At 34.7% G+C, this 16,655-nt stretch overlaps 2 protein-coding genes across 2 annotated transcripts; one reads left to right on the top strand and one right to left on the bottom strand.

The window, feature by feature from the left end:
* Positions 1-3,783: 3,783 nt before the first annotated feature.
* LOC110711695 (probably inactive leucine-rich repeat receptor-like protein kinase At3g28040) lies at positions 3,784-7,932 on the top strand. Its single transcript, XM_021890111.1, has 2 exons — positions 3,784-5,677; positions 5,905-7,932. Exons 1-2 carry the CDS (start codon positions 4,125-4,127, stop codon positions 7,376-7,378), a joined length of 3,027 nt encoding a protein of 1,008 aa, XP_021745803.1. The 5' UTR covers positions 3,784-4,124; the 3' UTR covers positions 7,379-7,932.
* Positions 7,933-8,137: 205 nt separating this feature from the next.
* Positions 8,138-15,559, bottom strand: LOC110711696 (eukaryotic translation initiation factor 3 subunit H-like). Its single transcript, XM_021890113.1, has 12 exons — positions 15,359-15,559; positions 15,179-15,270; positions 13,175-13,291; positions 12,958-13,061; positions 12,212-12,278; positions 10,674-10,807; positions 10,539-10,587; positions 10,025-10,096; positions 9,836-9,937; positions 9,675-9,742; positions 8,855-9,007; positions 8,138-8,581 (listed from the first exon to the last, which is right to left on the bottom strand). Exons 1-12 carry the CDS (start codon positions 15,366-15,368, stop codon positions 8,524-8,526), a joined length of 1,026 nt encoding a protein of 341 aa, XP_021745805.1. The 5' UTR covers positions 15,369-15,559; the 3' UTR covers positions 8,138-8,523.
* Between the last annotated feature and the right edge of the window lie 1,096 nt (positions 15,560-16,655).

The raw sequence follows: 16,655 nt of genomic DNA, 5'->3' as shown, positions 1-16,655 counted from the left end.
AGAATTAATAACTTTAATTCGGAATTTTGTTGCATTGATAGCCAAATGTATCTTGTTATTTGCTCCTAATCAACTCATGGCATCATTGTTAAAAAAAAAAAAGAATCAACCCTCATGGCATCAATGCCATCAAGAAGTTAAATGTAGGTGGTGGTACCATTCGTATCAAAGGGTATAGTACCATATATTATGAGGCATGAAAAGAAGCATATGAATTATGAAATATAGGACCACTTACCTCTTTGAGAAGCCAACTTTACAAGTACGTGTAAAAAGAGAAAAAAATCATTTCTTTTTTGGGTGGAGTGGAGAAAATATAGAGGAAACACCCGTGAACGTTGTTTAACTCTTGTGATACTGAAAGCTCTAGGTTTTTCTTGTCCTTGTTCCCTTCTTCTTCGGGTACCTTATTTCTATATTCCTAATTTATGTACTAGTACTACTAATCTACTGTACTTAATTACGGAATATAATACAGACTATACACCTAATTTTAATAGTATTAGTACTAATACTTTTGCTTAGGGTAAGTTACTTATAACCATACATAATCTTAGGAAAAAAGGATATTGCCTCCACTAAGAATATTTGTGACATTTTCCTTTATCTGTTTCGGAATACTTGTTGCTACAATTTCGTACATGAAGTAACCTTATAAGTATGTTAATATCGATATCTTTCCATTAAGAAAAGTTTGGTACTCACAAAATATACTCCACTAAATCACATTACATCTATTTTTTCAATGAAATAACAATAATTCATAATCAAGATCATCAATACAATTATCATCTATGAAGTAAAATTTTATGTAAAGATGAGGTTAACAGTGGTGACTATATTTCAAAGCGTTTACAATGTTTAGATGATTTGAATTTGAATGCTTAATCAAGTAGAAAACAAATTATTGTACATACTAATATTTCATTAGGAGATGATAAAAGAAGTTATAGAAAGCTCTTTCAAAATTATGGAATTTGTATATAATTTGACTTTGTAAGTGACCATATTCTTTGTCTTCTCATCATCACCTGGAGAATCATTAATATATTGGGAAGAGGAAGTCAGTCATATATCTGTAATGAATTGTATTTTTCTCATAAATGATTATTACCAAAATAAAAATAAAAAAAAAATTCAATACATGTTAATCTTACATTATTATTTATGGTAGGTATGATATACGTAGGTTGCAATATGCATTATATATCCAGATATCCTAGGACTATCTCCTAATAAGTCACTTGAGAAATTAAAATAAGTTTGGAGTAGATTTGTACCAAAGCATCACTGATTTACAGATCATATAATAATTTAACTAAGCTAATTAATACACTAACAAGTAACTAGCTAGTTTTGTTGCACTTTAACATTTTGATTAAGAACCAAGTTCGAGTAATTTGCATTTTCCCTTCTTTCTAAGTAATCCCAATTAATTGTTTGTTACAAGACTCCCCTTTTCACTATTCATGAAAACTAAAGGCAACCAAACAACACCATAGTTGAATTTTCACGTATACCCTAACTTCAATAAAATGGGCATTCAAAATTCTCATGAATTTTCTTTTAGGTATGTTGTTTGGTTGACATTAAAAAGCAAAAATGGGGGAAGTTATAATTCATGGAAAATTTTCACTTCCCACAAAACATGGGAAGTTACTTACCCACCCCTCCCTTGGTCATTCACAATTCCTAGGATTTACAAATTCCCACATGACAACCAAACATATTTATGGAATTCCTAGGAATTTTAATAAAGGAAGTAATTTCCCATGGGAATTTACTTCCTACATCAACCAAATAAGGCCTATATTTTGTTTCTACTCCCTCTATCCCTTAATTTTTTTTACCTCATTTGACTTTTTCATGGTCTTCAAACATATATATCTTCATTTCTATACGCGTAAAAATTATGAAAATTTGCTATTAATAAACTATACAATGAGATGATTCTAACAAGATCGCACATAAATACATTATCACTAATAGATTAACGAGAATACATGATCAAAGTTTTAAAATTTTGACTCATAATTTTGCAATTGGGCAAAAATTAAGGGACGGAGGGAGTACTTGCGAAAACATGATAGTTCTATTTATTTCATGAACTCTGACTAGACGGAGCAATGCAAGTAGTTAATACCTACAATCTTACTTATCGACCATGCTAGTTAAACTCCGTCATTAATAACGTATTATGATATTGACATGACAAAATAGATGTTATAGTACTATATATATCACCGTCACCCAACATTATAACATTATAAGGTACATGAATTTTTAGCCCGTGAGCCAAAAAAAGAGGCATCGCAATTCACAATCAAGTCACATGTGATGAAGTGAGTATGTTGGAAGTTGATTGAAGTTCCATATTGCTAACATTACATCAGCTTAATATTGCAAACAATCCAAACTAGAATTATGAAGGCCTTAAAATAAATATTGTGGCCTTTAAATAATGTAATATAATGTTGAATAAATGTGTGTTGGGTTTTATTCTTATCTTTGAAGATTCTTGAACATATCGCATAGAATGATTGGTATTTTCACTATTTTGGTATCAATATACTTGTATATGTTTGTCCAGTGTCCACTTGGTGCTAACCAAGTTCATCAATTATTATTAGTATCGGTTTTTCTGATGAGTGTTCATGGATGCTTGTTAAGCTAACCTGGAGTTCATCATTTCAATATTATAACTCTTGCTTGCTTGTAGTGACTTTTTTTTTTATTTAATTTAATTTAATTTATTATTATTAATTTTTTTTATTTGGCGGAAAAATTTATAAATAGAGTATATTAAAGCTTAACTAGTGCAGCTCATAAGCCCTCGTACATTAGAAAGACCGTATCATGAAGTACTCCTTATTCACTACTACGGTGATTTTTTCTTAGCTTGCTAGTTCAATTATGATTGGATATCCTCTTAAATTGATCACTATTGATTGATTGGAAAGGAATGACAGAACACAACGAACTATTATAGAATCATCAAGATCAAGGCATCCAACGAAGTAAATTTATCCAAATACTTGCACCTTTTATGTTAACGCCGCAAAATGAAGACTTTATTTCCTTACAAAAACTATACTTGTATTAAAATTTTCATACAAGACATGCATGCATTTATTGCTTGTTTAGATTTAGTCAGCCAGTTACCCTTTTAGGTCGGCAAGAGCAGACAAGATTCAGATGTAGGGTTTAGTTAAGTAGAGTATTTAGCATTCAATATTTATATAATCAGTACTTTATCAAGTGATTAACTAACCACTTCTCCAGCTAACCTACAACTTCAGATGTGTTTGGTAAGCAATTCATCCAAAATTAATAGTCACGTTGATGAGATGAAACTAATAATATGACTATCAAATTCATACTAATTAGTTGCTACACTTTAAACCATAGTTTTACTGAACAGTTAATGCAATCAGCTAGTTTCACTATTTTCCGCTATAGAGCTCCCGGTGTTTCAGCTTTTAACCAACTAGTTAAGGCTTCACATCAACTGAATGTTATCAATTAATCCTAGGTAAATAAGCCTCTGCCAAAATTCCCAGCAAACCCATCAGCCTTACTGTCATAGCTTTACTACTAACAGTGAAGTACCAAAATATTCCCATTGTCATTAATGAAGTATACTGTATACTAATTTCAAACACCAAAGTATGGGAAAAATATAGCTCTAAATCAACCCTAAAAAGAGACAAAATTGCACAGATAGGATGCCTTAGACAAGAGGATGTAAACATTTTGTTGCATTATATGCTGTATACACATTATTTTATCTTCTGATATGGTGTCACATGCATTTTTTGGACCAATTACTTGACTTGTCTTTCTCTTTACACATTACACCCCACCTTTTTTTTTGGCACCATAATTTTTCAAAACATTCTCCCAAAGATTTCAATCAATTTCTTCTGATTCATCTGCCTTTCTTTCCCTGCAAAAAACCCACCAAAATTTCATCACCCACAATTCCTTTTTAGGTAAAGATTTCACCTTCTTTTGAGTGGACTAACTCAAAGTTTAATTATTATATGATATTTTAGTTAGTTACAGTTATGTACACATAACTTTATGCACCCAAAAAAAAAATTACTCAAAGAAAAAAGTTGCAAATGGGCACTCTTCAGTTGATAGTGTGCCTTCTACTACTATCATGTTGTGCCATGAGACGTTCTAGGGCTGCCTACGAGGACGTGGCGATCGATCTAAACGACGACATTTTGGGACTAATAGTGTTCAAGTCAGAACTTCATAACCCACCAGCATTGAGCTCATGGACTGAGGATGATGGATCTCCTTGCTCTTGGAAGTTCATTCAATGCAACTCGGCCACAGGCCGGGTTTCCGGGGTTTACCTAACAGGCCTAGACCTTTCGGGCCGGCTAGGAAAAGGGTTGCAGAAGCTGCAGGGACTTAAGGTACTGTCAATATCTAACAACAATCTGACTGGTGAATTAAGGCCAGAATTAGCCCAACTTCCTAACCTTGAAACACTTGATCTTAGTCACAACAAATTTACAGGGCAACTTCCTAGTTCATTTTCGAGCCTCGGTTCGTCTCTTAGATACCTTGATCTCTCTCAAAATATGTTATCTGGTCCATTACCTGATAACGTTTTCCAAAATTTCCCATCTTTAAGCTACCTTTCTTTATCAGGAAACTCCTTTCAAGGTCCAATACCAAGTACACTCTCTAAATGTAGTGTCTTAAATGGGTTAAACCTCTCAAATAATCATTTTTCTGGTAACCCTTTTATCCAAAATGGTGGGATATTTGCTCTGAATAGGCTCAGATTATTAGACCTGTCAAATAATTTACTCTCCGGTAATATCCCAACTGGAATATATACTTTGCATAATCTCAAGGAATTGCACTTGCAAGGTAACCAATTTTCGGGTTCGATACCATCCGACATTAGTCTATGCCCGCATTTGCTTAAACTCGATCTTAACAGTAATTTCTTTGCTGGTAATATACCCACAACATTTGGTACACTAAAATCTTTGGTGTTCCTAAATTTAGCACACAATACCTTAAATGGTGAATTTCCTCAGTGGGTAGGAAATTTGACCAATTTACAACATTTAGATGTTTCTGATAATGGTTTAACAGGAGTTTTACCAATGTCAATGGGTGATCTCAAATCACTAAAATCTCTAATTTTGTCAAACAACAAGATTACTGGGAATTTACCCACTTCAGTAGTACAATGCAATGGGCTAAAAACCCTCCAACTTAAGGGTAACCTCTTTAACGGGAGCATCCCAGAAAGGCTGTTTACAATGGGGTTGGAAGAAATAGGCTTGTCAGAAAACAGGTTCACAGGCTCTATCCCACCAGCTTCGGGTCAGGTTTTCGAGTCTTTGCTTGTGTTAGATCTGTCAAATAATGATCTTTCAGGGGAAATCCCACCAGAAATGGGACTTTTCTCTAGCTTAAGGTACTTAAACTTGTCTAGGAATAACCTTCATTCTAGGATACCCCCAGAAATTGGGTACCTTCAGAATTTAACAGTCTTAGATATTAGAGGCAGTGCATTATATGGGATGATTCCTGGTGATTTGTGTGATTCATCAAGCAGCTTATCTATCCTTCAGTTGGATGATAATTCCTTGACTGGCCCTATTCCACAGGAGATTGGCAATTGCTCTTCACTATATTTATTGTAAGTACTCTCATTTATCAAGTAAATTCTGTTTTTTTTTTATAGCTTTGATGCCTTAAATATTAGTTTTTGCTTGCAATTTTTTCATATTTATAGTCTAGGATTAATTGACAATTATTCTAGATTAACAAACAGGGAAAAGTGTACCAAACTTGAGTATTTCTGTTTCTTTTTTCCCTTTTTTAGGATGTTTACTGATCATGATTGCATAAAATTATGAATTACAGGAGCTTGTCTCACAATAATTTAAGTGGTCCAATTCCGAGCTCTATGTCAATGCTAAAGGGGCTTGAATTTCTAAGGCTGGAGTCGAACGAGCTAAGTGGGGAGATGCCTAAAGAGTTAGGTACAATGCAAAATCTTCTAGCTGCTAATGTCTCTTACAACAAGCTTATTGGCAGGCTTCCTCCAGGGGGAGTATTTCCGAGTTTAGATGCAAGTGCATTACAAGGAAACTTGGGACTTTGCTCACCCTTACTTAAAGGTCCTTGCAAGTTGAATGTACAAAAGCCATTAGTCCTTGATCCCAATGCATATCCCAACAGCATGCATGGTCATAATGAGGGGAACGAGATAGCACGAAGATTAGATCATCACAAGTTCCTCAGTATCTCAGCCATCATTGCGATAGCAGCAGCTGCAATAATCGTAATTGGGGTAATTATCATAACCCTACTAAACGCTTCTGCAAGGAGGAGACTTGCTTTCATTGACAATGCGTTGGAAAGCATTTTCTCAAGCTCATCTCGGTCAGGAACACCCTCTGTAGGGAGACTAGTCCTCTTTGATACAAGGACATCAGGAAACCTGTTTGCTGACCCTGAGTCTCTTATCAACAAGGCCTCTGAGATCGGAGGAGGGTTATTTGGCATAGTTTACAAGGCTACCATAGGGGCTGAAGGCAGGATTGTGGCAGTAAAGAAGCTCTACAAGTCCAACATACTTCAATACCCGGAAGACTTTGATAGGGAAGTAAGAGCTCTAGGGAAGGTCAGACACTTAAATGTGGCATCTCTTAGAGGATACTATTGGACTCCTCAATTGCAGCTCTTGGTTTCAGATTATGCTACCAACGGCAGCCTCCAGTTCAGACTCCATGAAAGGCCGCTAAACTTAGCTCCTCTCTCTTGGGATACAAGGTTCAGAATTTTACTTGGAACAGCAAAGGGACTCGCTCATTTGCATCATTCTTGCAGCCCACCAATCATACATTACAACTTGAAACCAAGCAACATCTTACTAGACGAAAATTACAATGCTAAGGTTTCTGACTTTGGACTAGCTAGACTGCTTACCAGGTTTGACAATCATAGTATAGCCGGCAATAGATTTCAGGGTGCACCAGGCTATGCAGCCCCTGAATTAGTGTGCCAGAGCTTGAGAGTTGATGAAAAATGTGATGTATATAGCTTTGGAATTATGGTGCTTGAGATTATTACAGGAAGAAGGCCTATAGAATATGGGGAAGACAATGTGGTGATACTGAATGATCATGTAAGAGTGTTACTCGAGGAAGGGAACGTGTTGGATTGTGTTGATCATAGCATGGGAGAGTACCCTGATGGAGAGGTGTTGCCTGTTTTGAAGGTGGCACTGGTTTGTACCTCTCAAGTTCCTTCGATCAGGCCTTCAATGTCCGAGGTGGTTCAGATTCTTCAAGTGATCAAAACCCCAGTTCCTCAAAGACAAGAAGGTTACTGAATTTAAGTAGGTAGGATCATTAGGATGTGAAGAAATTGTATGCTTTTTTTGGTTTTTTATTTTAATGTTTTGGACAAAGATTTGATAACGACTTTCCTGATGTCATATGCATATGGTATGTGCTTTGTTAGTCTGTTGGTAAAACAGGAGTAATTTTAGTAATGTGGTTTCTGAGATACTCAGATAAAAATTGCTCCATTTTCTTTTTAGGATACATATCACTTGATCACCTTGGCCATGCATATATGCAGTGCCATCTAAAACGAGCGACGTGACGGGGGTAACCAAATATAGCAGCTGGCAGTCCCTTATTTTCCTTAAAAAACAGGAAAAAAGGGACAAATCGACAAGAATAAGCGCAAGAACTGTTATGTAATTAATGTCATTTTCTTAACATAGCCGCATAATAATTTAATCTAATCATATACTCCCTCCGTCTTTTTTTTTATTATTTTTTTATTATTGCGGAATAGAGCAAATTTCACTTCTTTAAGTAAAATATAATTGTGCACATGGGTGTTAGTGGGATTGATGAGAATAGAGAGAGAAAGAGAGAGAGAAGTGGGGTGCAAGTGAAAGGATTACCAAATAAAGGCGCAGACAAAAACGAAGTACTAACGAAATATACTGTAACTATTGAGGCATGCCTTGCTAAATTCATCTTACCTACAGCCATACGAAGTTATTTAGTAGAGTGCAACTTTCCTCGGACAAAAAGGCTTTCCATTTTCAAATCATAACTCATTCCACATGTATCAAGACAGCATAAATTTGCATTTTCTTCGGCATTACTTAACTCGGCGACGGTATACAAACTAAGCCTTTGTGAGCTTCCTTAAAAAGTACACATTGAAATAAAGAAACCCCATGAAAAGGGCAAAGCAGCACTATTGCAGCCAATTATCCCCTTGTTACATTCAGATCTAAGCAATGATCCTACGACCTTAAGTGTATAATACAAACATAACTAAATTGTAAAAAACACCACGAATGTGGTCAGACAAAAATGAACTAGTCTACAAATCACCATTTCTTGAAAATTGACACCAACTCCCAGATGATAGTATTTCGTTAAGGACAGCATTTTCAGGCAGCAATAATGTATTTGTGAGATCTGTGGGAGAGGCTCACCAAGCATCCGCACTTCAATTCTCATGCAATGCCTTGGTCAAATACAATCTACTGAAATTCTGTCCAGCAACCCTGCAACATAACCAAAAACAATTAAAAACTCCTTAACCACTGACCCACCCCCTCCAAAAAGAAGAAGAAAAAATTGCAGAAACTCAGGGCAGTAAAACTCTCCACAAGTACCATCTAATTATATCATGCTGAAGGTAGAAAGCCTTGCAGCTGTGAAAAACAGGCAACTGATACATGCTCACTCTTCTCACAATCACAAGGGCTCCCCAAGTTCATTATTTATTCAAACTAAAATAAAAAAAAGTTCTAAACTATCCAGTAGTTTTAACATACCCATTGATTTGGTTGCAGTAATTGCCAATTTGATTTGTTATGAGGAAACTATCCAGTCGTGATGGCTCAGGAATTGGCTTAAAGATTGGATTTGAAGGATCCTCCTCAGGTAAAGGCTCTTCTCCAGAAGCTTTACGGGCCATGTTCTCCGCCCTGCATAAAACAAATTGCATGAATGAGAGAACAAAATTAACATTAGAAGATATAAATGTGTCATGATTATATCTCATTAGACCACTCTCAGCAGAACACTTTCCATTTGCAAGCATGATCTTTCAATTCAGACAACATTAATAAAATAATATCAAAAGGTATCATAATCACACTTGATTCATTCAACAGCTAATTCAGTCAATGGGTATGAGTTCTACTGCTGGCAGGGTCTAGGATCTACGAAGGTCAGAACACATATGTCTTCAATCAACCACAAATCCCATGATCCATTCAATAATACAACAGCATCAATCTTGAAAATGCCAACAATAAGGAATTTAAAAAATAAAAATCCAACATGATGGTAAAAGAGAAATATTAGCAGTAGCTATATTAGTAATCAAAAGATAAAACCTTAGCAGAACATCCAAGGTTATAGGAAAGCACCTACTTGAGATCCCCTAGAGTAAATTCCTAGTATATATATCATATCAGTTCGGTTTTCCCAAATTATGTACCTACAACGCTTTTATTGCCAAATCTCAGATTCAATGGCAGCCTCTTCATTTCTACCCAAACTTATCTTTAAAGGGGATATTACTCTGTGTGATGTTCTAACGCTCTTGTTTTGGCTAAAGGTAGCTATTTCAAAAATCACTTAAATTACCTTCTTTTCTGAAGCCATGCTTGCTGCTGAGCTTGTTGCCTGGAGAGGTTCCGATAATAGAATTGGAACTGCAAAATCAGAGTTTAATAGTAAAGTGACTATTGTCAAACAGAAAGGAAATTCTAACAGACAAAAAGTTCCATAAAGCCTGAAAATCTAACCTTCTGCTGTTCCATAGACAAATCATCCATGCACTCAACCAAAAATTCCAAGTTTCTCTCCATGTATGGAGTGGTAACTAATTGCAGGCGATCATAATCACACTACAATAGAAGTACAAGCCACATAAGTACCTACACAAAAGTGTCTGGGAAAAAAAATTCTGCAATACACAGGGGAAGAAACTACACCTGGGTGACTGGTGAATCATTTTCCAGCTCTGTCATGACAGCACTTATAAGAGGCGAGTTAGAGACTTTAATCTGCAAAGAAAAAAGTTAATATATAAACACAATAAAGAATACAGATTTTCTATCAGCCTAAGCAAACAACACTCAAAGTGCCACATGGATAAGGACCAATGTAGAGAAAAGTTTTTAATGCCTTTAATTCCTTTTTTTTTTTTTTTTTTTTTTCTTCCCCTTTTAAAGCAAATGAGTAGAGTGATTTCCTTAGGCCTACTTGCAAATAACTTTTCCAAACGTAAAATTCTTTGAATGTGAAGAAAGATATCTATAAAAGAACACAATGCAATATCATTTCCCAAGAAGATATAAGGTACATCTCTTCTCAAATGTACTCCCTCTTAAAGCTTGCAGAGAGGGAATAGAAAGTCAGGATATAGTTCTTTATGATTCATCCGGCGAGTACAAAGAAGTAGACAACTATCTACAATTCAAGAAGAGAAAATGAACCATCACTTACAGGAATCTCTTCAAATATATCCACCCATGTCAAGTTCTTCTCCCTCAACCTATAACATAAAGGACCAGGTATGATTAAAAAGAGATTTTTTATTTTATTCACGAAAATGAAACTGGACAAGCAAAAAGGACATACTTCTCTCCTGTAAAATTATTGCTGCGGTATAGCTCCATAAAAGAATCTGAAAGCTTCAACGCCTTCAGAGCCAGGACACCTTGATTTGACTTAGATGGATCATATATAATGCAAACACAACGTCTTATATTTTCCTGCAATGACATTAAAACCGTTAAAAAAAAATCAAAACTGAGAAATAGCCTACAGAAGATTTTTTTTTTAACTTTTTCAAAAAAAAAAAGTAATTAAAAAAAAACAACAATCAAAGGATAAACAAGATGATACAATGAGCAGATAGCTGATGAACCTCAATAACTCAGCATCCATTAAGCTAATTAATAGAAATAAAATAAAAAAAATAAAAACTAAATCAGTGACCATATTGAAGACTAGGGGCAATCTTTTAATGTGAACATATAAATTATTACTAGAACCCCAAAGGTCAATAATACAGTAATACAAATCGTTTACAGCTGTGAGACAACCCTGTGTGAATTGTTGTCAACCTTATTGGATAACTTAAGAAAATGAACGTCTAAAATGCTGGCTGAACTTCATCAAAACCACGAAATTGGCACTTGCATTGATATTACACGGAAAATCTCACTAAATTTGAACATTGGATTATCAAAAAATGTGAAAATATAATTGACATGTGTATCCTTTCTTTAAAAAATATACAAAGTTACAAAGGTTGACGATGTGTCTAATGTAGTGTTTGAAAAGCGGTTTTTTGATAGGAAATATGGAATTAAAATTGGTAAAACCTATACTATGTGATTGGTTACAAAATTATGAATTTCAAACCCATAACTCCATAAGGTATGGGGTTTAAAAATTCAAGGGGCAGGTGGGTTTGGCTCATACTATACCACTAGGTATAAAATTAAGGGATTATTTTCAATTTTATATTGAACCAACATATGGTAGAAGACTAGAAGGTATCAAGTTCAAACCCCCATACATGCCTAGTTTCAATCCTAATTCCAAACCCATTCCACTCTGCAAGCCAAACACCAACTTAAAAGGTATTAGAGCAAGATTATCCTTAATACAATTATAAAAATAATGAGAAAATAACACAGGTCAAGTTGATAATGGTTGACAGCACAATTCAAATGCAAACATTTCATTTTATAATAAAAAATTCCAAACAAATGAAAGCCAAATCTAATTTTTAACCAGTTAGTTGCCGCACAAGTCAAACTAATTGAAACATGCTAGAGTACTACTACAACTAATAATGTAAGATCAAACAATAGTGTTTGGATTGCCGACATAGAGGAACTAAATATAGAAAACATTTCATAAATAGTTATTCTCTTTTTTTCCACAAGAAGAATGGTGACAATAAGGCTTGAATTTATTTCAGCACAAGCAGCAGTTGAAACACTAAAGATAAAATCTAAGATTTTATTTATGTACCACTTTAGGAAACGTATAGTACAAGTCAAAAGCACCATTGTGACTGAAATCAATCAAGTGTCATACATTATGAAATAGACTAACACTGGATACTCTATGTATGTGCAGCTAAGAAGTCAAATTAGAATTACCTGGTAATTCATGAACGTCTCAATCAGTTCCACAGTCTGGTAAGACCCCAACAAGGTTGACTGGTACCTGAAATGTTACATTTATCCCAATGAGGCAGAGAACACAGCAGCAACAACAATTAGATTAAAATTCTTTTACAAGCTGGGATTAGCATGATGATATAAATAATCTTATCCCCCAATAAACAAAGACTAGTTTAGAGGTTGCTAAAACACACAGGCTTGAAAACATTATGAAGGCAGGTTAAGAGCCCTTGCTCAGGCTACCTTAGTAGTCTCATCTAGAAAATAGTGTATACACCAAGACGGTTTATAAGCTATTTTGCGACATATAACTGATATATATATATAAACAACCTTGTATCTGTAGTAGTTTAATTAGGGCAAGTAGAGACCCCCAGCCAAGGTATCTACAACCCAACTGAGTAAACCTATGGGACACAGGATGGTGCAAATGCCAATATATGAGTTGACTTGCAACAATTAAACGATCAAGTTCATCTCTTCTACAAGAACAATTACTATAATACAGTCAAAAGGAAAAGTGCTAAGTGTAACAACCACTCATAGGTAAAGGATTGATAGAATAAATTAGCTCTTACAAATACAAATTACAATATTGAGGAGATAAAGGACAACTACTTAATCAGAAGTTGATGTGTGATTACTAAACATCAAACAGAATTCATTTGTTGAACACAAATTCTTTGGCGGAAACATAACCAAAACAATCAATCAGAGCTTACCATCCAACAGTGTTATTGTCGACATTAACCTCTCTCAAACACCTCATCATTTCGAGTTGATAATTTGCACCCTCAGCCTCCAGCTCTTCATCCTCTTCTCTAATCTAAGCATGTATTACATGACAATAGACATCAATAACCCAAAAAAAAAAAAAAATGCTCACTAAATAGGACAAGAGTAAGACAACGAAAATAAGAGATGAATCACTTTGCATACCGGGAAGGGAAAGCAGTTAGTAACTTCAAGGACACTGCCAACATCTAAACCAAGAAGTTGCCCCGTGACTAAAGCTGGGGAAAAGTCTTTGCAATGTTTAATTATCTTCAGAATTGCCTGCTCAAATTACATGTCATTAAAAAAAATGTCAGAATTCTAGAAACCTAATAACGTACAGCTCCATATGCACAAGAGAGATTACATTCAATGAAACCCCTTTTTAACATATCACACCACTTGTGACCTTGTGTTTGCTACTTATAAAATAAAGTATAATTAACATGTAGAAATTATATGCATAAAAGTCAAACATCAAACTACGGCCTATTCACTCGCATTCTCGATTAAGAGAAAATTAGAACTTGCAACTACATTAAAACCATAGACTAGAAAAATTCATTAAAAATCTTCCTCAATGTTAACACAACTATATTGATCGACAAATACCCCACGTGAAAAACAAAAGGAAAGATGATTCGACGCAAAATTAAGAAATTCTTGACTCAGCCTTCTTTTCATTCATAGTGGGTGTTCCACATCACAAATTTCATATAAATTTGAGCAACCCCACTGATCATTCCTTGGCACCACTTAACGTGTAGTCTGAACCAATTCATACAGCAAAATTTAGTCTTAGCCATCCATCAATAGATGAATAAACAACTTTTTAACTTCATAACACATATACTTTAAGATCCCAACCTCCTACATTTTTTTTTTACAGGTAAGATACGGGGGGGGGGGGGGGGGGACCTCCTATCACAGAAGGTGGGATGAGGAATTGAACCCACGCCACTCGTGGGGGAGACGGAGGGACTAACCATCCCTCCATCTCCATGATCTTCTCCCAACCTCCTACATAGTGACACTAATCATAAATTAATTTTGAACTCACTTCAACTTTTAGGATTGCATGACTCAACCTACTTCTTTTCATATCCAAGGGATGTTCCATATCATATCTATAAGAAATGGACTGGATTAGTGGCTATTCATCCCTATTAGAGACCAGCATCTCCTAACAACACTTAACCTTAGGTCTTAAGTACTCCAAAACAACAAATTTGCATAATTAACCTTGAGCAACTAAAAATAAAAATACAATTGTTTATGGCAAAATCACAATCTCTGTATTATTCACTTACGTAAGGCCTCATCCTCTATCAAACAAAAACAATCCAAAATCAAAATCTCTGTATTATTCACTTACTCAAGGCCTCGCCCTCTATCAAAACAAAAACAATCCTAAATCAAAATCTCTGTATTATTCACTAAAGGCTTCTTCCTCTATCAAAACAAAAAAAGAAAAAAAATTGTCCCGTCAATCAATATTATTATTACTGCATCATTAAAATATCTCCCATTTCCATCAATAAACAACTCATTGATTTTGTTTCTCCCTCTCCTCCCCACATTAGTCAGTTGCTAAATTACAGCTTGCAGTTATGAATTGAATCCTCCACTTCATTCTATTCTTCTTACATCCATCATTTTATCTTCAAATTCTGCTCAAAAATCACCTACCCCAATCAAACACCATTCAATTATATCCATGCTGTAATTATCTTCAGCGATTAACCCAATGCCCTATAATTTTTGCAAAACTGATAAACACCTACACACTTTACAATCATCCTATACCTCCTTCAATTCCATCCAATTCAATCCAATTGCAAAACATAATTCAACATAATAACATGTTTCACTTGCACGCGAATTTAGTGATCACGATAATGGAGACAAAAATTCAATTTTTGGTTTTCTGAGGCATGTAATTGCATCAAAGAGATGCGCAATCTTCGAATTCAAGGGATTAAACAATAAAAACTTTAAACCAACAATAAGATTTACAAAATTAAGACATCTAATTATATCAATTCCATTGAAAAAAGGACCGAAATTCTTCAGAAAACCTAATCAAATTCCGAATAAAACAATGCTTTCAAAACTAAATCAAATTAAACGAAATTTTTAAAAATTAATAAAAAGAGGAGAGAGAATGACCAGGCCCTCAATCTGAACAACGCGAAGAGGAAGAGGAGCTTCTTCCGGCTTCGCCGCAGCTTGAAGAAACGATCGAATTGGTGCTGGAGCTTCTGAAAATCACCATTAATAAATTCAAACTTCATTCAGAAAAAATAAAAAATCATACACAAAAAAATTGAAAAAATTAGAAATTCTTACGATTCGCCATGATTAATGTGAAAACTCCGAACAGGAAGAGAGAGAAAGAGAGGAATTTGATGAAAGTGAAGGAGTTGTTTTCTCTTCCTGCTGGAGTGATAAAGAGAAAGAGGAGAGAGAGAGATAAACCCTAGATACCCAAATTTTCTTACGCTCAGAATTTCTAATTTTGATTTTCTTTTTGTTGGTTTTTTTAGTTGTTTATTTATGGGCTTGATTATGAGTTAAAGTCCGAGTCTCTTTAGGAGTTTAAGTTGGTTGTAAACTTCGTTAGACAATTTTTGTTATGCGGTTTTGGCCCACTCAAAACGAGTTTGTACTTTGTATCAAATTGCAAATCGGATTTAGAAGTGTCAATTCGAATATTTGGATCGGGCTCAGTAAGATTGGGTCGGCTCAATTGTATTTCAAAGTTGAGTTATGTTAATGTGCATACGAGTCAAAATTTGTATTGAGCTTTTTTAGTCGGATCAGATTCGATCGATTAGGTTTGATTTTGACACCTCTAATCACGTTTGTATAAAATCTACTTCGTAGTCAAGATAGGTCATATTATATTTTTCTCATGAAATATTAGAGCGTCCTTGCAATTTTAAGTGTAAATCACTTCGTTTTTTAGGTTGTTATGTCATGTTGGAATTATTTCAACCTTTAGATCTAAGCATAGTATGCACTTGACCACTTGTATAGTTGTATTGTATGAGTCGGTGTATCGTGTATGAAACTTAAGAAGTACTATACTTTGTATATACCACACCAGCAAAAACATGTGAGATAATTTACTCTGGTATTTATACTTTAGATTATGGTCTACATTACGTGTGTATATATTTTGGATTATAGTCAAAGTAATAGAAAGTTGATTAAGGGTAAGATCCATCTCATAAATGATTAGAATTTTGGGATGTATTAATTTAAACTTAATCAATTATAATTGTAAATTGAGCTCTAGTTAAAACAAAGGGGTGGGGTCAAAATGTATCATAGAGAGGTATAGTCTAATATAACCACACAAGAACTTTAGCTAGAATGATGAAAGTAAATTATAGCGGATTTAATCAAAGTTGCTCAAGCAAATCTAGGATAAGCTACATGGGTTATGCCTATCAATGGTATTTTGCTCCCTCGAGTTGTGTTGGCGTATATGGTAGATTGACTTGATTAGTCCTAAAGTTTGATACGGAGTGATAGCTTAAAGTTGTAACTTCCTCAATAACATTAAGCTAGGAAGAAGGTGTAGTTTCACTTTTTCAAGATCCTATTGTATATGCATGTTGAATTGAGATTAAATTGTGAA

This window comes from Chenopodium quinoa, unplaced genomic scaffold (genome assembly GCF_001683475.1).
Source record: "Chenopodium quinoa cultivar QQ74 unplaced genomic scaffold, ASM168347v1, whole genome shotgun sequence".
Lineage (NCBI taxonomy): Eukaryota > Viridiplantae > Streptophyta > Magnoliopsida > Caryophyllales > Amaranthaceae > Chenopodium > Chenopodium quinoa.
This window is presented reverse-complemented; position numbering and strand designations above follow the sequence as displayed.

What these genes read in the sequence shown, in the direction of transcription:
- LOC110711695 (XM_021890111.1), top strand. Translation starts at nt 4,125, where the DNA reads ATGGGCACTCTTCAGTTGATAGTGTGCCTTCTACTACTATCATGTTGT. An exon ending in TGCTCTTCACTATATTTATT is followed by an intron (nt 5,678 to 5,904) that starts GTAAGTACTCTC and finishes TATGAATTACAG; the next exon opens with GAGCTTGTCTCACAATAATT.
- LOC110711696 (XM_021890113.1), bottom strand. An exon ending in CTAACTGCTTTCCCTTCCCG is followed by an intron (nt 13,062 to 13,174) that starts GTATGCAAAGTG and finishes ATACATGCTTAG; the next exon opens with ATTAGAGAAGAGGATGAAGA. An exon ending in TGTCTATGGAACAGCAGAAG is followed by an intron (nt 9,743 to 9,835) that starts GTTAGATTTTCA and finishes CTGATTTTGCAG; the next exon opens with TTCCAATTCTATTATCGGAA.